Source organism: Ambystoma mexicanum, chromosome 8 (assembly GCF_040938575.1).
Source record: "Ambystoma mexicanum isolate Mex_15411 chromosome 8, UKY_AmexF1_1, whole genome shotgun sequence".
In the NCBI taxonomy this organism is placed as follows: domain Eukaryota; kingdom Metazoa; phylum Chordata; class Amphibia; order Caudata; family Ambystomatidae; genus Ambystoma; species Ambystoma mexicanum.
Genome location: NC_090929.1, coordinates 1726180411 through 1726206803, shown reverse-complemented (window position 1 = coordinate 1726206803; position 26393 = coordinate 1726180411). Strand labels below are relative to the sequence as shown.

The following is a 26393-nucleotide window of genomic DNA, read 5'->3' as shown; positions in this document are numbered from 1 at the left end:
TGACACAGGAACAAGGTGGAAGAAATAGGCTGTGCGGCTATTTTTCTTGCGCGTTGGACCCTGTAGCGCGCGCACTACCACGATGTTTGCGATCTGTCGCAGCGGCTGCTGCGTCAGTGAAACAAACGGAAGGAATGGTATTGGGGCACACTTTAATTCTGATGGTGCCACATGCTATAGACGTTCTATTAAATAGGACGCAGACGCAACACCTCACCTCAGCTAGACTGACAAGATATGAGCTCATCTTGTGTGCACCCCACATCCAAATTATGAGGTGTAGCGGATTGAATCCTGCAGAATTAATGCCACTGCCCATAGCAGAAATTGGTGACAACGAATCACCACCCCATGATTGTTTAATGATCACTGAAGAAGAAACAAAGGGAAGGATTGATTTGAGCGATATCCCACAGAAGGAGCCAGATGGGGAGTTATTTTGTGATGGCTCCCGTTTTAAATTACCTGATGGCACATCAACGGCCGCATATGCAATTACTACCCTAGAGAGTGTTGTAGAAAGCAGAAGAGTCCCCTAAAATTTGGCGCAAGCCGCAGAAATAATAGCACTGACCCGAGCCTGTGCACTCTGAGAATTTGAACGTGAATATTTATACTGACAGCCAGTACGCCTTTGGCGTGGTTCACAACTTTGGCAGACTTTGGGCTGAGAGGGGTTTCTTGACATAACATTGGGCCAGGATTCAGCATGGCCCTTTGATTGTGCGATTGTTGTCTGCACTCACGTTTCCAAAGCGCCTAGCTATAGTGAAGTGCGAGGCGCATAAGAAAGTAACATGTAGAGTGGGAGAGGGAAACGCATTTGCAGACAGGATTGCAAAGCAAACAGCCACAGATTTGGGGAATAAAATGATGACAGTACAGACTGAGGAAGTACCTTGTATGATAGAGAATGGAGTTGCCACAGTCAAAGAAATGCAGGCTGAGGCCACGACCGAAGAGATTCAGGGGTGGGCTGAGGGCTCTGCTGAGTTAGATTTGGAAGGATGTTGGGTGGACAAGGAAACAAAGAACTGGATGTTGCCAAATTGTTACGTGACTGCAATGGTTATAATGGCGCATAGCCCTACCCACATTTGCACGAAGAAGATGGTACAGCATTTATCCACAGTATGGAAGAATGAGCACATAAAAAAGAATGCAGAAAGACTAGTGCAGAATTGCATTACGTGCCTGCAACACAATGTAGGGAAGGGAACCGTGACTCCAGCAGGTAGTTTCGGCCCACCCTCTATGCCATTTGAGGTGGTCCATTTTGATTTCATAGAAATGGAAAGGTGCCAGAACTACAAATATGTGTTAGTGGTAATTTGTGCATTCAGCAAGTGGGTGGAGGCATATCCTTTAAAAGACTGTACTGCCATGTCCACAGCAAAAGTAATGTTAAAAGAATATTTCTCCTGGTTTGGGTTGCCCCGTGTCCTGTGGTCAGACAACGGCCCCCACTTTGTGGGCGCAGTAGTGCTACAGATCTGTGCAGGTCTGCAGATAGAGAAAAGATTCCACAGTTCCAGGCATCCCAGTTCTGCCGGGCTTGTGGAGAGACATAACGGAATCTTGAAGTCAAAGATAGCAAAAATCTGCGCTGGGAGCAAGTTGAGTTGGGTGGATGCATTACCCCTAGCGCTGTTGTGTATGCGCATGTCTGTGCAGGCTAAGACTGGGCTCTCCCCCTATGAGATTATAATGGGGAGACCAGCAAAGGTGCAGGAGGCGTTACCAGTGCGATATACCGGACCGGGGCACTCGCTGGAGCCTGGGAGCTGGGTCTTGATTAAAAATTTCGAACGAAAGACAGCATTAGCACCCAGGTGGCGCGGCCCCCATAAAGTACTTTTGGCAACGCAGACGGTCATCCGAGTAGACGGACGGAAGACACATGCCAAAAGATTCCCAGGACTGCTGACAACTTCCGATGACCAGAGAAAGGAAACGGTCTCGGAAACGAAAGAAACTGTTGCCAGTCCAGTGCCACAGCATCAGCCCGAGCGACAAGTGAAAGTTGAAACAAAGCGCAAGCGAGAAGTGAAACTCGAAACAGAGTCTGAGGAGGCTGCCAGTAAGGGGAAAGGGCGAAAAGTGCCTCAACGGTGCGCAACTAAAACAACATCACTGCCGAGCGACACAAACCCTGCATGGCAAACACGAGCAGAAACAACGCGTGTACCCCTTTGGCGCCCACCAGTTCCTGCAAATGCGCCAAAGAAAGAAACTACATTATTGCCACAGCGCTCATTGCTACCCATCATTGTGCCACAGGCTGACTCCGAGCCTAATACTGGAAATACAACGGCACTATTCACGGATCATACAATACCAGGAGTGAATCGGTATAATTTGCGGCCTCGACAGGCAAAGTGATACACAGATCTTTGGTGCTTTTCTTTCTGCCTTTGGTTCCACTCACGGACGGAGTAGGAGCCAGGGGCGTAGAGGAGAGAAGTGTGAGAATTGTGCAAGTCGGACAATTCAAGACTCACGGCTCCTCAGTGCGCTTATAAAGGTACATGTGTCAGGAGCCAGAGCAGGACAAGCTGGACGCACATAAGTACTAAGGCTGATAGAGTACATGTGTCCTAAGCCAGAGCGGGACAAGCTGGATGCACATAGTACTCTATCAATAAAGAACTGTTCGGAAATCGTCTGAGCAGTGGGAGAAAGAACTAATCTTGCTCGAGGTGGATAAATGATCTAGGCTGTGAAAAGGCTGGCAGAATTGAGCTGTGACATTTTTCGTTGAACTTTTCTGGCATCAAGAACGAGAGACATTTGCGACGAACTTTGCCAGCAAGAAGAAGGACAATGAAGAACAAGTCAAGACCGGTTTCAGCTTCCTCCTGCACCCCTGCTGAAAAGATAATAGATTTAGAGACTGTAAATTTAGGGAAAAAGCATGGTAAAAGGAATAAGGTACTGATTTGGACATTGGTCCTGTGTTTCTTAAGTATGATAGTACCAACAATAACAGCTATTACACTATGGTTCCTGGAGTACGTACACCCATTAGAAACACTTTTGCCAAAAGCAGCTACTGAAAGCCCGGTTCATGTAATCACTGGTACTTTGCCCCCAATGAAAGAGACATAGAGAAGGATACGGCAACAATACTCGTAAAAACTGCATGCTGTGTGTATATAGATGACTACTCCCCTACGATATTTAAAGCGATCCGGAAATTACATGTCATAAGTTCCACACTCTCTACTGAAGAAGGGGGTTGGGGGATAGAATCCTGGTTTTGGGGATTATTGCGGTCTTGGGGATGGAAGTTAATTTCGATACTAATGATGGTACTTGGGATATTCATAACATGCTGCTGTTGCATACAATGCTTACCAATAGTCTGCACTGAAATAACTGATGGATGTACTAAGGGATGTATGCACATGGTGTCGAGAGGAAAACAAACGCATGGCCGAAATAACAAAGACACTGAGGAAACAAAAACAGTAAAGCAATTCATGGCGATAGACATTAATGATAAAGATGGTTCAGACATAGATACCCCAGACTTATCCTCATTGGAGGAGGATACAATGAATAAATAAGATGTTTGGCATACGACCAAAAGGAGGGTTTGTCAATCTGGAAAAATGAATACCCTTCATTTGAATGATAGACATAACTTGATGGCCGTGGGCCAACCGTCTTATGCACCGAATTATAGAAATATAAACTGCTATGCTTGAACAACGAGCGGCCATTTTAAACGTAGCAAGAATCGCCATTTTGCTTGTTAACCATTGCTCATTGCTTTCTGTCTGAAAACTGCTTTGCAGCTTGCAATTCTTGTGGATTCTGCTTACTCTGCTCAACTGTTAACATTGTTGTCTGAATATGAAAGGACAAGGTCGCGGGACTGAAGAGTTTGTTGAAACCCCTCATGAGCAGCCCAGAGAGGAATGCCCACGCTCCCTCTCTGTAGCCTTGGGAGAGAGCTGCAGGGCATTTAACCACTTCACAGCTGCCAGCCAGTCTCGTACGATGGTAGAATGTTTTAGAATAAAACAGCTAAAGGCTTGAATTATGCTCTTCTTACGGCCCCCCTTCGCAAAACCCTTTAGAACGTGTCGGCTCCCAGGACACGAATAGTACCTCATAGATAGCAAAGCTTGGAATGTGGCTCTTCCCCCGTGTGCAGCTTGCTTCCAAGAACAGAACCGCCGTGTTCATTCGCACTTTCCAATTGCACATTGTTACTAGAATAGACATCGAAAATGTTATAATCGTCATACTCGTCGGATATGTCCATCGTCATCCCGAGTTCAAAGGAACTTAATAAAGAGGGGTGTTAAACATGACTTTGCTGATTGTATGATATGCATTTTGTATATATGTAACTGATGTACGTATTTCGCTCTCTTGCGTCCCTCGAGGTCTAGGAAACTCACGTCGCGGGGCGTGAGATCAGAATTGGCCAATTGATACTATTTTTGTGCTTGCAATAAACCCTAGCATTGGGAATTTGAACCTTGTGTCTGGTGCATCTTTTTGTGTATGGTTATTGCCTTGTTTCCATAGCACGAGGGACCCCTAGGGGCCCCTTTCAGCATGTATGGTGCGCTGGTATGGGCCTGACCGTGTAAGGTGAGCATGGGCAGTACGCACTTTCTTCACTGTGCATGTGCATGATGTTGCTCCTGGCTGGAGTCTGCACTCGCCGCTGAGGGGCACCTGATGTGGCCCAGTTAGTTGGTCGTCACTGAGGGCGCACAAGAGCTCCTTGGGGAGCCTCTACCCTGTTTGTGGGCAAGAAGTGCAGCCCTCTCAGCGTGGGTGAGCGTGGAGTCCTCTCTCGTGCTGCTTTCTAGGGTTGTCAGTCCTCAGGGCCTGTCCTTTTATTCATACCCCTCCCCAGGGTAATTTATTGCACTCAGGGCCTGTCCTTAGGCCTCTGTGCCACGCTCCCCAGCTGATCGGTGTACCACCGAAATATGGGCTCTCACCCATTTCGGGGCAGGGAGGGGGGGCGGGTGCATACTCTACAGCCAGCGTTTTACTTGGAATGGCACAGGCAGCACACACGGCCCGTCACATGAGAAGCACCTGGCGCCGCCAGCTAGCCCTCCTCGTTTTTGTTCAGCCGGTCACGCACCCTCTCCTCGTGGCTGCCGCATGCTGCCCGTGATGTTGGAAGGGGAGTTACATTGCTCTTCTCACAGGCACCAGGTGGCCCGTGATATTGAGAGGGTTTTCTTTTGTTTGCAGTGCCCTCCCTTGCGGGGCATGATGATTCGCAGCCCCTTTTCCACAGGGCTGCAGCGTTCCACCATCATAGACTCTGTCGGTCCTGGATTCGTTTTAAGCAACGCTCCCTTCTTTGTCCATTTCGGGCCGCGCGGGCCTCCGTTTCCTTCGATTTTTTCTCTCTCTCCACAGGGGCCACCGCGGGCCCCCCCATGTTCCTTTGTCCTCGTTGCCTCGCACGCACACTGCCTTCACCCACCCTGCTCCCAATGCCATCTGGGCACCAGAGCGGGCGCAAGAGAGCTGTTGCGCCTCACCGTCGTAGATTGATTGATTGTTTATTCGTATAGCGCCTATACACAATGTGTGTAGATCCAGAGTTCTTTGGGCCACGGCCCCGCCGCAGGTACTCAGCGGTCCTGCCTAGATGTTCTTGTTCTGCGGCCATCTGCACAGCATACACGGCCAACGCCGCCCTCTCACACATGGCACAGACTATGGAGCTGCTTCCACGCAGCTCAAACCGAGCAGTGAGCACCCTGCTCTCTCCGGATCACCAGAGCAGGACATCGTGGCTGGGGGCACCAAGCCTACAGTAGCCTCGGCCTTGGGGGCAACCCAGGCCGGGGCTGCAACCATAGCAGTGATCACACTGCACCTTGAGTACAGTGGGACAGGGTTGCCCAGCAGGGGCACCATCCCGATGAAGGGACCTTCCAACAAGCCTTCAGCCTACGTTGTGGCACCAGCATGGTGCCTCAAACAAAACACACAAGAGTCAGTTCTTGGTCGACTGACGAGCCAGAAGCGGCTCGTCCCATTCATTAGGTTGGTAACATGGTTAACACGATGTGACCATTACACAAGTCCTGGGAACTACCATACTCCCTGGAGGAGTGACATACAATACAAGAGAGTGAACCCAAGAGAATGGATTATTGGAAATTGTGGATCTGACACTTCACGAAGCGAAGCGTGTTGTACTGAGAGGCCTCAACAGCATGAAGTGAACTGCATTCTGGGAGTGGAAGTCTGGCCACCCACTAACACATCCCCCAATATAAACGAGCAATTGATCCTGGAGAGGAAATCACGGAAAGCAGAGCAACATGGAATGTAAAATATAGCCATGGTGAATGCCAGAAGAGGTGAGTAACCAGAGACCCAATGAGAGGAAACACCCATAAATTGGGAACTAAAGAAAAATACAGTTTAAAAAAATATATATAATTTAGGTTTGAATGTCAGCACTGACCCTTTGTAGTAGTCAGGCACGATACTGCTTGCATAAGATACACCAAAAAATACTTAATCTAAAAAATAAAAAAATAAATTGTTTTGTACGACATTGATTACATGATCACGGTTCGCTGATGTAACTATTTCTTTTTCCTAAATTTATTTAAAAAAATAACTAGTCAGCATATAATAGGGACATAGTTTGCACTTTATGTACTTGTTTTTTCTGTATGAAATCGATATTTCTTCAGTGCTTATATGTCTATGGAGACGTGTGGAGAAGGTATCAATGTATTTACGCATGGAGGGAAGGGTGGGCGGGGGAGCTGAGGCTCGGAGGCCTGGTAAATGGCATGCTTAGGGAAGCATTCCTAGCAGGGTCCAGGCCAAAGCGAGCAGGCAGCACAGCAGTACATTCTGCAAAGGCACCCTACATGACGTGGATCAATCGGAAAGGCCATGATGTGGTGACTGCAGCCTAGATGAACTGTGTGAAATCATGACTGCCCTGCTGATTGGCTAGGGAATCTCAGGCAACACCTGTACTACTTGCACGCTAGTATAGACTGTTTTGAGAAAGATGGGGTGAGAGGAAGGAAGGATGGATGGATGGATGCATGCATGCATGGGGAAGAAAACAGTGGCGGTGAACACAAGAAAGACAGGAGCAGTCAGATGCCAATCATATTTTGAGAAACGTACCCGTCACAATATCAAACAGCCCAGACCCCTTTCTACTAGAGAATGGGGGACAAGCATAACCTGGGCACTTGTCCATAAATATACCAACCGCCTTGCTCTTTCCATTCGCTACCCTTACTCTAGAAAAAGGGCAGGTGGAGACATTTGCTCATTTGTTGGCATAAAAGGCTGCAGGTTTATTATCACACAAATCACTAAACACTATATGTTTGTCATCATAGCAAAACAAAACTTTGTAAAATTGGTCTCCAGGTGCGGTGACCAGCCGACTGCTCCATCTGCACATTGCTTCCCCCATTTTCCAAACCAGTCCACTCTAGGCCAAAGCTCCCCCAACCGTTATTGTCTGCACTTCACCTGCCCTTGCAGGTGATCCTGGGCTGGAGAAGTGCCGTTCTTGCCGGGGGAAGCCGAGCCCTGTTATTTACCTCCAGTGCCCTTGCAGGTGATCCTGGGCTGGAGGAGTGCCGTTCTTGCCGGGGGAAGCTGAGCCCTGTTATGTACCTCCAGTGCCCTTGCAGGTGATCCTGGGCTGGAGGAGTGCCAGTGTTGCCGGGGAAAGCCGGGCCCTCTTAGATACCTCCAGTGCCCTTGCAGGTGATCCTGGGCTGGAGGAGTGCCGTTCTTGCCGGGGGAAGCCGAGCCCTCTTATGTACCTCCAGTGCCCTTGCACGTGATCCTGGGCTGGAGGAGTGCAGTTCTTGCCAGGGGAAGCTGAGCCCTCTTAGATACCTCTAGCACCCTTGCCGCTAGGCCTCAGAGGAGCACTGATCGCAATAGGAGCGCAAACACCCCTCCTGCTTTCCCACGGTTCGTTTATAGTACCTACAGTGTCACTGGCCGCTAAAACACTGCCACGCCACTGTGGGGTCTGCACCCATCCGTGGATCCCCCCATCCATGGCTCATAGCTCCAGAAGCTTTGTGAACAAGTTCCAGAAAAACAAATCCAAGCCCGCCATAGACAAGTGCACTCCATCCTTCTCATAATACTCTGGAGATTTTAGGTTGATCAAACCGTGCCTGACCTGGGTGAAACCTCTGCCCCTGGAGAACTCCTAACCGGGAGGCCAATTCCTGCAGGGTGCCCATCATTTCCCTCATTAGTGCCCCTCTGCCCAGGCTCGTGAGGTCGTTTCCATGTAGATGAATCATGAGCACGTCGGACCCGGGGTATCTACTCAACAGCCCATGCACTTCCAGCTGCTCCCATCTTATCCCTGGCACCCCATGCCACCCAAAACTCACTTGCCGTCATTCTCTACCTGTCCAGGGGTCCATTTATGCCTGGCGCTTGTCATGAAGGAGTGACCCAACACCCAAACGGACCGCTTCCTCCTTACGACTGCTGTCTTTTGAGCGATGAGAAGGTGGCACATTAGCATCACATTTTGTCCAGTCTTATTTATCTCTTAAAACAGCTGGACTTCCATCCCCCTATTTCCTCTTATCCTCATGATTGCTTCTGGCCTCATGCCCAGCCCAGCTGCTGATGTGGCTGCCCCAATTCTGAACGAGTGGGTCCCGAAAACCCCCTCAGTTACTCCCATGTCCTTTAGCGCCATGTCCATCACGCTCTTGAACTGATACCTGCTCGGGCCCATCCCATCCCTGTGCAAAAAAAGAAGCGCACCTGCTCCTGCATGATGTCTTACTTTCAGGTGTCCAGCCCTGCCATCATGATCGTTAGGCAGAATCCTGTGCAGTGCCCTTAGGGACCACTACACACAATTAAGACTACAGGTGGTAATACAGGTTTTACCTTTGGTACAAGCCTGTACTACTATGTTAAAGTGGTAGCAGTGGCGGAGCAGCCAGGCTTATCTCAAGAGTATATGAGCAGTAGCAGAGATTACACAAAGGGACCACATTTACTGTGACTCAAGCAAACACTCACTCAATGTTTCAGGTAAAAAATATAAGTACATTTATTTTTAAACCGTTTGTTATAAACACGACACTTCTATTAATTCAAAACCACACGTAAAATATACTACAACCAACCAATTCACTTTGTACGGTATAACTTCAAGGTATGTACTGTATGCTTTAACAGACCGGTGTTGTGAAACAAAAGACATTACCGGGAATACACTTGCGATCACTTTTTGACAATAATGACAGTTCGGTCTTACTAAAGAAACGCGTATCCGCGGCAAGAAATGTTACCGGGGCAAAAACACACTTCGCACCTGAGATACCCAGAGGGAGTTGGGGGCAAAAATCATAGGCAATACTTTTGTCAAGGCAGACAGGATCAGAGTACACTCTTAGACAGAAATTCAAAAGTCAATAGGCCGGAGCCAGTGTCAAGTGGAACCGGGTTCCTGTTGTCAAGGATCACACAGTCGGACAGTTCACGATTCAGCGTAGCCAGGAGTACTTAGATATTGTCAATGGAGGAAGCAAAAGTTAGAAGGAGGGAAGACAAGGGCAAGCCTTGTAGGAGGAGAAAGGGATTCACCCGAATTCCTCAAGCAGAACACAGTACCTTATTCAATGAAGAAGCTGGTGCCATGGCAGTTGTTCCTGGTAGTTTCCTGCAGACCCACGGTTCCTGGAGCTTCGGCAAGAAGGACGACGGCTGGAAGGGTCTGCACCACACAAGGCTGGAGCCGGCAGCAGCGACGTTGAATGAAAGGTGCACTCCTTAAAAACAGGAGAGGCTCTTCTGATGGCTATCCGGACCACTACAGCAGTGTGCAGTGATTTCAACCACGAAGAGATCCTCTGGCTGTAGAAGATGAGCTGGTTATCCCCACCAGGCTCAAGGGAAGAAGACTCCGGACTGGATCTTCTCTGGTCGTCGAAGGATAGTTAGCTTAGGACAGAAGCAGGGCTTCACAGGGACAGGATAGTTGCAGCAGCCAACTTCTTCTCTGCTTCTCTTCGGTTCCTTGTAGTTCCAGTGGCGACTGACTTCTAGCCCAAGAGTCCTGCCTTTTATGAGAAAATCCCGCATTCACACAGCCTGGCTGTCAATAACGCAGCAGGGGGGTTGCCCAGCCTGGACAACCATCTCAGCCAATCATGGCAAAGTGCTTCTTGGGTTTCCTAGGATACCCTGTGCAGGGGGTGACTACACACCTCCCTCATATTCAGCCAACCTAGACACCCAGGCGCCTAGAGGAGGGCTTCTTGGCAGAAGCATGCCAAAAGACAGTGAACAAAGAAGGCAAACCTGGTTTGCCGCGCAAAGTAAAACACAAGGACCGGAGCCAAAAGAAAGAGTATTTGGTCAAGCGGGTTTAAGTTCGAGGCTAATATAATAGCCTAACACAATACCACGTTTATAAAGTATAATCGCGGTAGAAAAGTTAGGGTAGATACCACTGCCACCAGCCAAGTCTAAATGTTAAAAGAGCAAAACAATGCTCTAGGAGTTACAGATAAAAAGGGCTGAGGATTAACCCTTTCCAGTAAACCATGTAAGATGGGGTGTACTGCATCTGTGGTTAAATGACTAAGTAAAGTTAAGGGCAACTTTACCCTTTTCTGGGGAACAGTAGTCAGCCCCAGAAATGGAGTCGGTGGTAAGTCTAAAAGACAACCCTGTGTCACTGCACTGAAGGTGCTGTGTAACACACAAAATAAGGGGGCTACTGAAGTGGTGTACTCCAGAGCCCACAATCACAAAAACAGATGAAATACACATGGCAAAACATGGGTAAGAGCGGGGGGAAAGCTCATACTCTTACCAAGTAGGAAAAAATTAACTCACTAGGTAAGGGAAATTAGCCATTGAATGAGAATTCTCCCTAACAATGACATCTTCCAGTCTCAGAAACCCAGTACCCCGGCCATCCTTATTTTCAGGAACCAACTCGCTGACCGCAAACTCCCCAAAGAAGGCCAAGGTGAAAGCCGTTGTGAACAGTACAACCTCCCATTTGCTCTGGCATGTCCTAAGCAGTATTCCTATTAAAATGTGGAGCTTCAAAATGTCTATGGGGCGCCTGGGATCAACATTCTTCTCTGTGCAGTTTTCCCAATCCTTCATAGCCATCCTGAGCTAGTGTTCCTTAGTGGGGTCAGGCTTCCCTCCCAGTTTGTGGTAGTGGGCAATTGCAGCTAGGTGTTAAGCTACCCAGGCTCTGGTTTTCAGAGTCTGCCAACCCCACCTGATAAAGGCACGCACTGAAGATCCTCCCTGGTACTCTGCCAGGAAACTTTCCCTGAAAGTCAGGAACTGCTCCCAACACACCTTGTATCGCCTTCCTGTGCCTGGCACCAATGCCGTGCTGATTAGAGTGCTCATATTTTCCCAATCAGACATCAGCATTGGCTCGTGAATGGGGTCATCCTCTCGCTTGCCTCTGGTCTGCTCTCCAGAAACCTTCCACACTGTAAACGAGAGAGTCAGCTGCTAGGTTCCTTACCCCCGGTATGTGGCTCACCCTCACTTCCGAGTTTAACGTGAGTAAGCTCGTTGCCAACTCCCTGAGTAACCTCAAAACCCTTAAATTGCTGGATGCCCCTTGATTTATGACCTGCACCACTGCCAGGTTATCTGACCACAGAATCACCCTTTTATTGGCCAGCGACGTCTCCCATAGGCAAAATGCCACCACGATGGGGAACAACTCCAGCAGTGTGATGTCTCGGGCTGCACCCTCTTCATGCCATACTGCCAGCCATACATCTGCGCACCAATCCTTCCCCAGGATCGCCCCAAACCCATGCGCGCCTGATGCGTCCGTAAAAAGCCTCATACTCTTGCTACTTGGCCATTGCTCCCTCCATAGTGGAACCCAATTAAACCTATCCAGGAAATCGTCCCACATCTTCAAATCCTCCTTTAATTCCGCAACCAGACGGACGTGTTGGGATGCATGTTGCAACCCCGCTGTCTTTAGCTCGATGCTCCTGGCGAACACCATGCCCGCTGGGATCACCCTACTGGCAAAAGTCAACTTCCCTGCCAATGACTGTAGCTCCCTCAATGTGGGCTTGCTCCTGGCCCTTCAATCCCTTGATCGTGTCCTTTAGGTTCTCCACCTCGTCTCTTGGCAGCCTTGTTATTCCTTCCTCTGAATCAATCTCAATTCCCAAGAAGGTTAGCCTCAAGAGTGGCTCAACTGTCTTTCCCTTTGCTAGGGGAACCCCCAGGTCATGTGTCAGTGCCTTGAACTTGTCCATTAAAAGTACCACCTTCATCTGTCCCTTTCCTGCCGACGAACAGGAAGTCATCCAAGTAATGCATACCTTTCCCATCCCCCTCCTTTAGTGCGTATTCCAAAAACGTGCAAAGTATGCACAGGAAATGGAGCAACCCATGGGCAACCATTTGTCATAATAATACAGCCCATTGACCTTGAAGCCAAGCAAATCATAGCTTCCTTTGTTGATTGGTAATAACCTGAAGGCCAATTCAATGTCTGCTTTCCCCATAAGTGCCCCTCTCCTCATGGCCTTCACCAGCTCCACTGCATCCTCAAAGGAGGCGTAGTTCCCCCTACAGTTCTCTTCTACGCCATTGTTCACCGATTGTCCCTCTGAGAAGGATAGCTGCTGGATGAGACGAAACTACCCTTACTCTTTCTTAGGCACCAATCCCAATGGTGATACCTTAAAGTTTTCCACGGGGGCGGGGGGTGGCGAAACGACCGGCCACCCTTCCTAGACTAACTTCCTTTGCAATTTTCTGTTTCACCGTCTCCCTCATCTTTAGCGCTGACTTCAAGTTGTCAGTCTCCATGTCGTCTACTGCACCAGTGTAAGGGATTACAACCCCCACTGAAACCCCCCAAATTACTTCTGCATCTGCACTATTATGGTAAGAGTTTAGTAATGGCAACATTTTGGCAAGGAGTATGGGTGTGGGCAGAGGGGTGTCCATTTCACTTAGCATTCTCCTTTGGCTTTGCGCTAGCGCTCTTACCCAAACCCCCGCCCCCCATAACATGACATTGTGCTATGACTCCCAGAACATTTGGTGCATACATGTTTGAATTTACAAATTTTCCCGAAAGGGCAATAGCCGTGCTCTAATTTCCAGCATGTAGCTTGCTCCCCCTGCTCCCCCTGCTGGTAGCTGGATCTATTATTCCAAGAGGAGCGCCAGCGAAAGGATCCCCTCCTCCTGTCCCCATATGATATGATATATGATATGGCATTTATAACGCGCATATACACAAGTGTTTTAAGGAGCGACAAGGCAAGGGAGGGGCAACAGAGGGAATACAGAGCAACAATCCTACTAGGCCAGGTGACATTGAGATCGCGCAAGTGCAGGGGACGGGGGGTGGTGGAAAGTGCAAGGGGGAAGGGGGAAGGGGAGGGGGTAGTGCAGTACATAGGATAACAGCAATAAATAAGAAAATGAATAAATAAAACGTTCGGCCATCTGGTGGCAAGTGCAAGGGTAAGTGCAGACATCAGGTGTCAAGTGCTAGTAGGGGCTGTAGGGATACAGAAACAGTCCCCGGGTTCAAGGGTAGCCAGGGGAGCAGTGCAGGTGTACAACCGGTCGGGAAGGGCACCTGGGCCCGAGATCAGAGGGTAGCCAGGTACCCAGTGCAGTTTCAGCCAGGAGATCAGCAGAGGAGAGGAGGAGAGAAAGCAAAGAGGAAGGTCTTGAGGTACTTCCGGAACCGGAGTTGGTTCTCCTCAAGTTTAAGAGAGGCAGGGAGGCCGTTCCAGAAGGAGGCCCCAGCAGAAGAAAGATCTAACACCAACTCGTTGCTTGGAGAAGTGACTGACCCTGAGTGAGTTGGAGGCGAATGAGCAAACAACTCGAGAAGGAAGATATTTAGGAAGAACGAGTTGAAGGTATTGAGGCCCCAGGCCCCAGAAGGCCTTGAGGACAATGCATAGCATTTTGAACTTAATCCTCACCGCCACTGGGAGCCAGTGCAGAGATTTCAGTCCTGGAGAGATACGATCCCTGGGCTTGAGGCCAAGGACACGTTTTGCAGTACTTTTCTTGATGAGTTGCAGAGGGCGGAGAGTAGAGGCAGGAAGATTGAGAAAGAGGCTGTTGCAGTAGTCCAGCCTAGAGAGAACCAGTCCTCTGGAGACAGTGAGCTTCTGGGGGAAGGGGAGGAAAGGAAGAATACCTCTGAGGAGGTGCAGCTGGTAGTGTGACTTCTTGGAGACGTCAGAGACATGAGGGGAGAAGGAGTGCGTGGAGTCGAAGATGACCCTGAGGTTTTTAGCCTCACAGCTGGAAGGCCAGAGAGTGACAGGAAAGGAGGCAGCAGGTGTGCCAATGAGGAGAATCTTGGTCTTAATGGCATGAAGGCAGAGATCATTGGCGGCACACCACTCCTGGATAGCAGACAGACAGTCCGAGATGAGAGAAGGAGAAGAGGTGGCAGAAGGGAGCCTGAAAATGAGTGGAGTGTCATCCGCATAGCACTGAAAGTTTGGGCAGAGAGCGGCAATGCATGAGCAAGGAGTGCCAGGTATTGGTTGAACAGCCAGTGAGAGAGGATAGACCCCTGGGGAACACCACAGGTAGAGACAGAGATAGAGGAGAGGAAGGACCCGAGTTTACCTGGGAGGGTCGATCAGAGAGGAAAGAGGTCAGCCAATCTAGGGCCTGATCAGTGATACCCAGGTTATCACGGAGACGGTTGAGCAAGATGGCATTGTTGACGGTGTCAAAGGCAGAAGAGAGATCAAGTAAGATGAGGACACAGGGGGATGTTGGAATCAAGGATGGAGAGCAGGTCTTCACAGATGTTCAGGAGAGCAGTTTCCACGCTTCTGGCAGCTCTGAATCCAGACTGATGGTCATGGACACAACCAACAGATTCAGTGTGAATATTAAGCTGGGAGATGGCCAGCTTTTCCAGGAGTTTGCCCAGGAAAGGAGTGATGGAGATTGGGTGATAGCCGGGCAGGAAGGGTCGGCAGAGGGTTTCTTAAAAGAGGGTGCACAAGGGAGTGCTTCTGGGGGAAAGGGAAGACTCCAGAGGCGAAGGAGTGGTTGCAGAAGTCAGCCAGAGCAGGAGCCAGTATGTCGGTTTTTCTTTCTTATAATACAGCTTCTCAACCTGCGCCCTTCCCCCCACTTCTTTTGCTGCTACCATCTTTTCAATGAAACCTGTAACATCCACTTCATCCCATAACCTTGCCGTCCAAATCTGCATTTTTAAACTGAAACCTTTGTCATATCTTAGCCATGCATCACCTCCATAAATTAAGTAAGCGGTATGAATGTATTGTTCATACATCCATTAATGCACCCGCATCCTCTGGGTATTTTTTCTACCATGATGGATGACAGTATTCTGAAACCTGCCAACCAATTGTGAATGGTATCCTCCTCCTTCACCCTCTCCCCGTCTTTCTCCTCCCTTTCCTTCTCTGAAATTTTGCGCATGTCAAGACCTGTTTGCTCCAAATCAAGCTAGGTGAAAATATCAATAAATTCCCTTTGCCAAATCCTTTCCTTGTACAACATAGGGAGATGCCACACTAATGCATTTCCCTTTGCCCGCACTGGTGCAAACCCTGGCATCCCACCGCCTTTCTCCTTTGCGGGCTGCCGGCCCGTTTTTCACGTACTTTCATCCAACCCCTCACATCCAGGGGGAAGGAAGGCGGACAGTGCCCTGTTATCTGGTCATCACCTCCAGTCCTCTCACTCTGAAGAATAGTGTCTGGAAATGGACTGCGATTTCCCTGAGAAAGATGACAAAACTAATATCCCTGAAAGGGCATATTTGCCACAGCTCTTTCCCCAAAAGGCTGCATTTCCTGAAATCTCACTAAAATGTGTAAACATAGGACAGATGGGGAAGAGGACAAGCGATTTAGATATATACACATTTAAATTAGGAAATAAAACTTCCTACAATCTTTTACGGAACAGACCCTGTGGTACCTGATTTTTCCAAAATCTCTGTGTTCTTGTTCACTTTCAAGGCAATGCACACTTCTCAACTGCACCACTTCGTCCTCTCATCAGGACACTGCACCTCCCACCTGTGCCACTTCCTCCTCTCATCAGGACACTGCACCTCCCACCTGTGTCACTTCCTCCTCTCATCAGGACACTGCACCTCCCACCTGCGCAACTTCCTCCTCTCATCAGGACACTGTGCACCTCCCACCTGCGCCACTTCCTCCTCTCATCAGGACACTGTGCGCCTCCCACCTGCACCACTTCCTCCTCTCATCAGGACACTGTGCACCTCCCACCTGCGCCACTTCCTCCTCTCATCAGGACACTGTGCACCTCCCACCTGCGCCACTTCCTCCTCTCATCAGGACGCTGTGCACCTCCCACCTGCGCCACTTTCTCCATTCATCAGGACACTGCACCTCCCACCTGCGCCGATTCCTCCATTCATCAGGACACTGCACCTCCCACCTGCGCCACTTCCTCCTCTCATCAGGACACTGCACCTCCCACCTGCGGCACTTCCTCCTCTCATAAGGACACTGTGCACCTCCCACCTGCGCCACTTCCTCCTTTCATCAGGACACTGCACCTCCCACCTGCGCCGGTTCCTCCTCTCATCAGGACACTGCGCAATCCCCACCCGCGCCGCTTCCTCCTCTCATCAGGACACTGTGCACCTCCCACCTGCACCACTTCCTCCATTCATCAGGACACTGCACCTCCCACCTGCGCCACTTCCTCCTCCCATCAGGACACTGCACCTCCCACCTGCGGCACTTCCTCCTCTCATCAGGACACTGCACCTCCTACCTGCGCCACTTCCTCCTCTCTCATCAGGACACTGTGCACCTCCCACCTGCGCCACTTCCTCCTTTCATCAGGACACTGCACCTCCCACCTGCGCCACTTCCTCCTTTCATCAGGACACTGTGCACCTCCCACCTGCGGCACTTGCTCCTCTTCTCGTGGAACTAATTATCACATCCTCTCAACAGGTTACTGGGCACCTCCCATCAGCATCGTGCCATCCTCTTGCAGACCTTCTGGTACTTCTATGTTTTCCAGCACTCAGACCATTTTTCTCCTCTCTTGCAAATACTATGGTACTTAAATTACATTTCACAGCAGTCAGTGTCTTTCCTCTCGCTTGCCGAGCCTTCACAGCTTCACTTTGTAGGGCCTTCAATTTACCACCAGCTTCTCTACCTTACCCTGCCATGGTGGTGGTAGGTGATTAACAGCCTATTAATAACTGGGAATTGCACCCTGTGACAACTTGCCGACCCATTGCGTCTTCCTAGATCTCAGCACTGGCAGTCCTTCCTAACCTGCAGTTTCTCCACATTGGAGAGCACCATTGGTTACTTGCTCTGCATGACACTGCTTCTGCAGGCACTGGCAGTCCTTTATATCCTGCATTTTCTTCACACTGGAGAGCATCATTGGTTACTTGCTCTGCATGACACTGCTTCTGCAGACACTGGCAGTCCTTTATATCCTGCAGTTTCTCCACATTGGAGAGCACCATTGGTTACTTGCTCTGCATGACACTGCTTCTACAGGCACTGGCAGTCCTTTATATCCTGCAGTTTCTTCACACTGGAGAGCATCATTGGTTACTTGCTCTGCATGACACTGCTTCTACAGGCACTGGCAGTCCTTTATATCCTGCAGCTTCTCCACATTGGAGAGCACCATTGGTTACTTGCTCTGCATGACACTGCTTTTACAGGCACTGGCAGTCCTTTATATCCTGCAGTTTTTCCACATTGGAGAGCATCATTGGTTACTTGTTCTGCATGACACTGCTTCTACAGGCACTGACAGTCCTTTATATCCTGCAGTTTCTCCACATTGGAGAGCACCATTGGTTACTTGCTCTGCATGACACTGCTTCTACAGGCACTGGAGGTCCTTTATATCCTGCAGTTTTTCCACATTCGAGAGCATCATTGGTTACTTGCTCTGCATGACACTGTTTCTACAGGCACTGGCAGTCCTTTATATCCTGCAGTTTCTCCACATTGGAGAGCATCATTGGTTACTTGCTCTGCATGACACTGCTTCTACAGGGTCTGATACTGGCAGTCCTTTATATCCTGCAGTTTCTTCACACTGGAGAGCATCATTGGTTACTTGCTCTGCATGACACTGCTTCTACAGGCACTGGCAGTCCTTTATATCCTGCAGTTTCTCCACACTGAAGAGCATCACAGGTTACTTGCTCTGCATGACACTGCTTCTACAGGCACTGGCAGTCCTTTATATCCTGCATTTTTTCCACATTGGAGAGAATTATTGGTTACTTGCTCTGCATGACACTGCTTCTACAGGGTCCGATAGTGCCAGCTGGACAGAGGTGTAAAGGGATCTGTCAACCATGTTTGTTTCTGAGCTTTTATTGGGCAGCACAGATGGGAGGGGTGTGACAGAAATGTTCTGATTACTTACCGGTAATCTTCATTACTCCTAGTCCTACTCTTCCTCGTCACAGTACTTACCTCATGAGGCACCCGCCTCCGACACAGGACCTTCTTCTATTTCTTCTTATTTCTATAACTCCTCCCCCACACCCACATCACTTAGTTTCATATTACCAAGCCGTAGCATGGGACCTTCCCCGCAGGGAGGGTGAGGAGGGTCGTCAGTACTGTGACGAGGAAGAGTAGGACTAGGAGTAATGAAGATTACCAGTAAGTAATCAGAACATTACCTCCACGTCCACTCTTCCTCGTCCCAGTACTTACCTCATGAGGTATACCAAAGCAACAAACGGGGAAAAAGGTCCCAATGAGACACAGAGTCAAAACAGTGCAGAAACACACACCTTTAATAACTCCAATTTTACATCCCCACAGACAAAGCTCCAACCCCGAAGGAACCAACCCCCGAGTGGGAGACATTCAACCTATAGTGGTTGATGAAGGTGCTCTGATCAGCCCAAGTGGCAGCTCTACATATCTCCTGTAGAGATACCCCCCTAGCATCGGCCCATGAGCCCGCCAAACCTCTGGTGGACCGCCCCTGAACGTGCGCAGGCACAGGCAGGCCCGAAGCCACATAGGCCATGGAGACCACAAGACGGATCCATCGGCTAATGGACACTACAGATGCCTTACGCCCAGCCCCAGCCGGGCCAAAAGTAATCAGAAGACTGTCAGAGCGGCGGAAAGGGGCAGTTCTAGCCAAGTACTCCAACACCGCCCGCCGCACATCAATGTTATGCCAGGCCACTTCCTCTGGCGTTTGCGGATTTTGAAAAAAGGCAGGGAGAACCATATCCTGAGAGGTGTGAAAACGAGAAACAACTTTAAGGAGAAACTTCGGATCACACTTCAGCACCACCGAGTCCGGCAGAACCTTCAGGAAAGGGGGGTGACATAACAGAGCCCCAATCTCCCCAAGCCTAAGGGCAGAAGTTATGGCAATCAGAAAAGCAGTCTTCAGCGTCAGATGTTTCATATCAATTTCGGATATGGGCTCAAAGGGAGGCCCTTGAAGAAACTTTAAGACAAGAGGGAGATCCCAAGGAGGAAGCCCCTTATAAGTACAAGGACGGGAAGAAGAAAAACCCCTGAGCAACTTCCCCACCAACACCTCCCCATCCAAGTGCCCATCAGAGTCCCCCAAAAGGAATTTTATGGAGGCCCACAGAGCGAAGCGTGGAAACCGCCAGGCCCTTGTCAAACCCATCCCAGAGGAATTGAAGGATAGCGGGGAGGCCAGAACGCAGGGGGGGATCCCAGACCGCCCACACCAGTCCCAGAAATGGCTCCAATGTCTGCCGTAAGCCTTCAGAGTGGAGGGTCTAAGAGCATTCATTATGGAATCACCACAGGACCAGAAAACCCCTGAGATATCAGCCTAGCCCGTGCAATATCCACACTGCCCATTGTATCTGGCGGACCCCCAACCGTAGCTCCCCCAGAAGGGGACAAGGCCACTTCGGAACCAGCCAAGGCTCCTGGCACCGAAGCTCCAACAGAGAGGGGAACCAACTCCGGCGGGGCCAGTACGGAGCGAACAACAATACAGTCACCCTGGATATTCTGATGCGCTGAACCACCCGAGGCAGAAGAGGAATAGGTGGAAAAGCATAAAGGAGACCCTGAGGCCACTGCACAGAGAGGGCGTCCACCCCCCACGCACCCTCTGTCTGAAAACGAGAGCAGAAGAGGGGAACTTTTGCTGAGGCTGGAGACGCAAACAGGTCCAGAATAGGGGTCCCGAACCCGACACAGATCTCTGCAAAACCTGGGTCGAGAGGACCAGTTCCACAGAGGAGGGAAACCGGCGGCTGAGTAGCGCCCGAACATTGTCCACCCCCCCCTGATATGTGAAGCCACCAGGGACACCAGATATGATTCCCCCCAAGCACCTATCTGAGCTGCCAGGGCATTCAAGGAGCGGCCGGAACCCCCTTGGCGGTTGACGTAAGCCAAAGCTGTCGTATTGTCCGTCCGGACCAAAACTGCCCGGCCCATCAGCAACCTCCTGAAGTACACCAGAGCCCGGAGAATGGCACACAACTCTCGCCAATTGGATGTCCGATGGCTCTCTTCCGGATCCCACAACCCCTGAGCAGAGAGGTCTCCCAACGTAGCTCCCCAGCCCCTTCCACTGGCGTCGGTAGCAAGTGTGGTCACAGGAGGAATGATCAGGGACACCCCAGCCCGTAGTTTCGGAACCCTCAACCACCACTGAAGGGAGACCCGCAGCGCCAGAGACACCAGAATCAAAGCCTCGAAAGCTTGAGATGAAGGGAGCCAGTGGGAGAGAAGGTAGGACACCAGGGGGCGTAGATGAAGACGGGCCCAGGGAACTAGAAACACGCAAGAAGCCATGTGCCCCTGCAATTTCAGCAATAGGTGGGCCGGGACATACTGCCTCCCGAGAACCCTGCCCAGAACAGTCAGCAAGCGACGGACCCTCTCCAGGTGCAAACCTGTGCACCAATGAAAACTAGATCCTGAGAAGCCTCCAGTTGGGACTTCTGCCAGTTCACCAGGAAACCCCAGTCCTGCAATGCCTGGCAGACCAATCGGAGATGAGAAATGACAGTCTGCCGGCAGGACGCTTTGATCAACCAATCGTCCAGGTAGGGAAATATCTGAATGCCCCGCAGATGTAAGTGCGCCACCAGGGGAGCCACCAGCTTGGTGAAAACTCTGGGGGCAGATCGCAGTCCGAACGGGACCACCCTGAACTGAAAATGTCGGGATCCCACTGCAAAGCGGAAGAACTGCATGTGCCAGGGACGGAGAGCCACATGGTAATTAGCGTCCTGGAGATCCAGAGATGTCATCCAATCCCCCTTTAATAACATCGGAAGAATGTTCTGTAAAGTCTCCATCTTGAAGTGTTCCTTTTGGACGAAGCAGTTCAGGGCTTTGAGGTCCAGAATTAGACGGTACTTCCCCGAAGGTTTGGGGACCAGGAACACCCGTGAGTAGAACCCCTGACCCTGCACAGGGAGAGGAACGGGCATGATGGCCGCCTTCAACACTAATTCGGAGAGCGCGGCGTCCATGGCCAACCTCTTGAGCCGAGACCTGGGAACCACAGTCCGAACCATGCAATGCTGGAGGAGACAGGAAATGCACTCAATACCCCCATTGTACTGTGTCTAGAACCCATGAGTCGGAACACCACCTTTCCCATACTGAAAAAAACTGCTGGAGCCGCCCTCCCACGGGCAATTCCAAACCGTCAGGACTTAGGTGCCGGCCCAGGACGTGAAGAGCGTGGAGGACCCCGACCCCCCATAGCTCTCCGAAAAGAATGTGATGAGGAGCCAGGAAAAGACCTGCTGGTCACTGGACCAGCCCCAGAGGAAGATTTCTTGGCCGTTGAAGGAGGCTAGCGTCGAAGTTTGTCAGCATGTTTGTCCGCCCTAAAAACTTTGTTCACCTTATCCTCAAGGCAATCACCAAAAAGCCTGGACCCAGTGAAAGGAAGTTTCAGGGCAGCCGCCTTCTGAGACCCATCAGTCTTCCAGTCCCTTAGGTGCAAATGCCTCCGGGCAGATATACCAGCCCCCATGGCCATGGCTGAATCACGCACCCCATCAAAAGCCAGATCGGCCAAAAACTCAACCTGTCTCTGCATGTCTGTAAGCAAAGGGGCACAATCAGAGCCTTCATTGACAGCCTTTTTCAACTCACTGAAACCATTCAACACTGTTTCAGCTGTGTAGGAACCATAGATATTTGCTCGAAGGGCCAGATGCGCCCCTGCATGAACCTTCTTAAGGCCGGAATTAACTCGGCGGTCCACTGGATCCCAGACGGCCGCCTCCTCGGCCGACATAGAGGAGCGACCCACCAGGCTGGCGAGGATATAATCGACCTCAACTGGATCAGACAGCAAAGTGTCGCCCTTCAAAGGGTAAAGTTTGGACATGAAGCGGGGCATTGCAATCTTCTCTGGGTCATGCCATTCCCGGAGGATTTTTTCCCGGATATCGGAAACCAATGGCAACCCCTTCCTAGGTGTATGCCTATATTTCTGGTCAGGGAAAAACGCTTAGCCTTCTTCTTTCTCTTTCTGTGTAAATCAGGAGAAGAGGACGACGAAGAAGAAGGACAGGACCAGATGCCTGCTCTTTGCAGAATGTTTTCCCATGTTGAGTAAGCTCAAAAACAGTGACCAAGGAAGCCTGCTTCACCAAAGACCCCTGCACACTGAATCAAGGCTCCACATACAAACAATTGCTAACGTGCCTCTCCCACATTCAAATAGAGGCCAGAAAGAACAACCACCAATAGGAACAACATCAATTAATTCCTATGGCAACATGCCTGCAGCACCAGAGGAGGAGCCCACCCTCCTCCGGATCACGTGGCTCAAACAAGAAAAAGGAGCCGCCAATCCGTGCACAGCCGCCCATGCAGCATGGCCATGCAACAGGAAAAACATGCCCCCCTTCTCCTTACCTTAACCCGGGTCCGTTCTCCCAGAACCCGGGCCACGATGCCCTGCGCTGGCCAAAGCCCAGCAGAAACCAGGCAAGGCAGCCTGACTCAACCGGGTCCCAAGCCCCGCAGGGAACCCAGGAGTCTTGCCACACCTGAAGGAGCCGAAGGCCCCGCCACACAGCCCCACCAGGGGGCCAGCATTCGGTGCTCCCCAGCGCCCCGCGGCGGGAAGAAAAAACGAGCCCAACCTGCCAGAGGCAGGAAAAATTTAACTAAGTGACGTGGGTGTGGGGGAGGAGTTATAGAAATAAGAAGAAATAGAAGAAGGTCCTGTGTCGGAGGCGGGTGCCTCATGAGGTATGTACTGGGACGAGGAAGAGTGGAGGTAATGGGTGTCCCGCAGCAGGCAGCATCCCTGCTGGGCCTCTCCCATCAATCCTCCCTGAACCAAGTGCCCAGCCACCAGTGGGTAGAGAAGGTTCCCCTCCTTCCACACCAGACATCCTCGCAAGCAAGCTCAAACTCAACCACACAGGAGTTTCACGAGCAGGCAATCCCTGCGGAGTAACAGCCTGAGGTGGGCAGAGGCAGGCTTAGTGAGATGTCCTGCACCCATGTTATTCAGCTGAGGAATCCAGCTGCGTGAGTTACATCAGGAGGGCTAGGAAAAAAAACAGAAGACATAAAATCCAAAAACCTCACAAGAGCAAGAAGGATTTCCGTTACTTCCGGACACTCCCACTTCTTACTTCCCATCACGCCACTGAAGAATTGCCCTGCTTTAATGAGTGGAGAAGCAAAGCTACATTTAACAGAATGCAAAGAGAAAGAACACACTTCCTGAACCAGCCACTGCTCAGAACTTGGCATGCACTAAATGGCATGGAACAAAGCTGCTACATACGTGGCCACAGGTCATTTGTGTCAGGAATGTACTCTGAGCTAATTGGCAGTTCAGATCTGCAAGTACACAACGCAAAAATGTAAACTAAAGAGTTGCAATTTGAAAAGGAAAGACCAGGTAAGGGGTCTCTTAGCAATTATCATTTTAAAAATGCTGACCGAATTTGTGTGCTTACTGTAAGACTTTAACAGCAGTCATGGGTAGTGCTAAAGAGTGGTCAATGTGTAAATAGTGGCACTGTGACCCTGGATGCCCAAAACCTGGGGGTATGTGGCATTGATGTGCCAAGAGGCGATCTAGTAAACACAGGATGTGTTCGCGTTTTGGTCTGTTGTAACTCTTCAAGCATTTAGGGTCCATGTGCTTTCCTCATTTTGCTCCACTGGCAAATGAACATACTCAGGGAAAAAGTTGGAGGAGAGCGGAGGCAAGAGAGTAAAACCAGTAGCTCGGGAGCTGGTGCACGGCCTGTAACCTATTCTTGACATGGTCAACATACAACCTGACATTTTCCTGGTACGGGATTGTTTGGCATGTGTACTTACTCTACATGTCCACAGAGATGGGGTCTGAGAAATATTATGCAACCAACGCTAACCACGTAGCTGCTGTTAGACGACCTATGGCCGTGCGGGGCAGAAACAAACGCTGGAGCCGCTAGGACTGCAACATTCACATCCTCTGCACACGAGAGGCCTTGTGGAGGACGCGGCCGCACCTGAGATAGGAAGTCAAGTGGTGAAAGCGTGCAAATGCGCACCTCGCCCTCCACATATTGCTGTCTGGTGTCTTTCAATGGAAAGAGTAAGCACTTAACCCACAGAATACAGCCAAAGCACACACTATGGGAGAAGAAATAACAGGAGAAAAGAGGGACTCGCGTCTGACATGGTTGTGCCCGGACTACTAAAAGACAATGCAGCAGCAGAGGGTCAGGGACTGGCAGGGTTACACAGTGGCTTCATCAATGGCGCAAGACTCACAGGTGTGCACCATAAACAGCAGAATATTGTATCCATGGTGACAGATAGAAACACTGTAATGGTATATTGCATGATTGCCTGGGCATTCTCTGACAGAGGAATCAAGTCACCTTTAATTGAAAGCCATTGCATGTTGAGTGATCAGTACAGAATTGCTTTAAAGGGGTTTTCAGTCCCACTGTCCTGGTGGTCTCTTCAGCTTTGTTTAATGTTCCTGGGTTTTAAACTGCATACTTTGTTGCATTGCTTGAAGCATGTTTCTTTTGATGTTCAGTCAAATGGCCTCTCTGAACAAAGGTTTTCTCACATTCAGTGCATTTATATGGTCTCTCCCCAGTGTGAATCCTTACATGTTTATCCAGAATATCTTTCCGATGGAATCGTTTATGACAGAAGATGCATATGTAAGGCTTCTCCCCTGAATGCGTTCTCTGGTGTGTGGTGAGATGGCTTTTCTGAAGGAAACTCTTCTCACATTGAGTGCATGCAAATGGCCTGGCTCTTGAACTTGTACTCATATCACCACTGGTTTCGGTCTTCTGACTGTAGCTTTTCTCAGCCTCCGTCCCCGTCTGGATGTTCGGAAGATCTCGGGGATGCTGCGAGCTCATCCGATTACTCTCGTGTTCATTGTATGTATAAGAGGCTCCCATGTCAGGGCTTCCGTGCTGGTAATCGAAATATAGAGGAGGGCAGAAGCTACTTTCACATTCAGCAGACTCCGCTTCTGCCCACATTTGGCTTCTAGACGGTGTGTCCATGTTACTGCTCCGAAGAGCCAAGGAGTTGCTCGTTCCTGCTAAAATGTGTGCTGAAGTTCTTTCATACATTTTCATAGAGTCTTCAACTTTCTTTTTCCTGTTTGTGCTTTCATTACCTGTTGGATCAAAATGAGAGTCAATAAAAAAAGCGTTCCTCTCATGAATATTTTCTTTAATAGTAATATTCTGAATAAACAGTGTGTACAAATATACCTTGGAAGTGCACACTGATCATTTTAATAGTGCAGGTAAAGAAAGAAACCCAATGTGCATCTTAAGGTGTTTTTCCAAGTATTGCAGTTCACATCTTCTTGTGTTCACAAATCCACTGAGAATGTTTAATCTGTTTTGACATTCCTGCATCGAACACCAACGAGTAAAGAGTACGGGTCTGAGGTGGATTAGGGCGGGCGAATGTTTCAGGGGTTGGGAAGGAACACTGGTTCCTTTAACAGATATTTTCATTGACGTTATGTTAAGAAACTACCATCAGTGGGCTTGGAATATTTCACCCTAAGCAGTCACTAGTGCTCCACGTGCACTTCCCCGTGGTGCACAATTCCAGGGATTAGGCTAGTGGGCTTGGAACATTTCACCCTAAGCAGTCACTAGTGCTCCACGTGCACTTCCCCGTGGTGCACAATTCCAGGGATTAGGCTAGTGGGCTTGGAATATTTCACCCTAAACAGTCACTAGTGCTCCACGTGCACTTCCCCGTGGTGCACAATTCCAGGGATTAGGCTAGTGGGCTTGGAACATTTCACCCTAAGCAGTCACTAGTGCTCCACGTGCACTTCCCCGTGGTGCACAATTCCAGGGATTAGGC

At 49.9% G+C, this 26393-nt stretch overlaps 1 protein-coding gene across 2 annotated transcripts in view; it reads right to left on the bottom strand.

The window, feature by feature from the left end:
- The window catches only part of LOC138473369 (zinc finger protein 793-like), a 731413-nt gene that overhangs the window by 160884 nt on the left and 544136 nt on the right, over positions 1-26393 (bottom strand). Inside the window, exon 8 of one of the 2 annotated variants that reach the window (XM_069612056.1) lies at positions 9052-25683. The exons of the other annotated variant lie outside the window; for it this stretch is intronic. Coding sequence (XP_069468157.1) covers positions 25028-25683 — 656 coding nt within the window. The 3' untranslated portion in view covers positions 9052-25027. Of the gene's footprint in view, positions 1-9051; positions 25684-26393 lie in introns of those variants that run through there. 2 annotated transcript variants of the gene reach the window in all.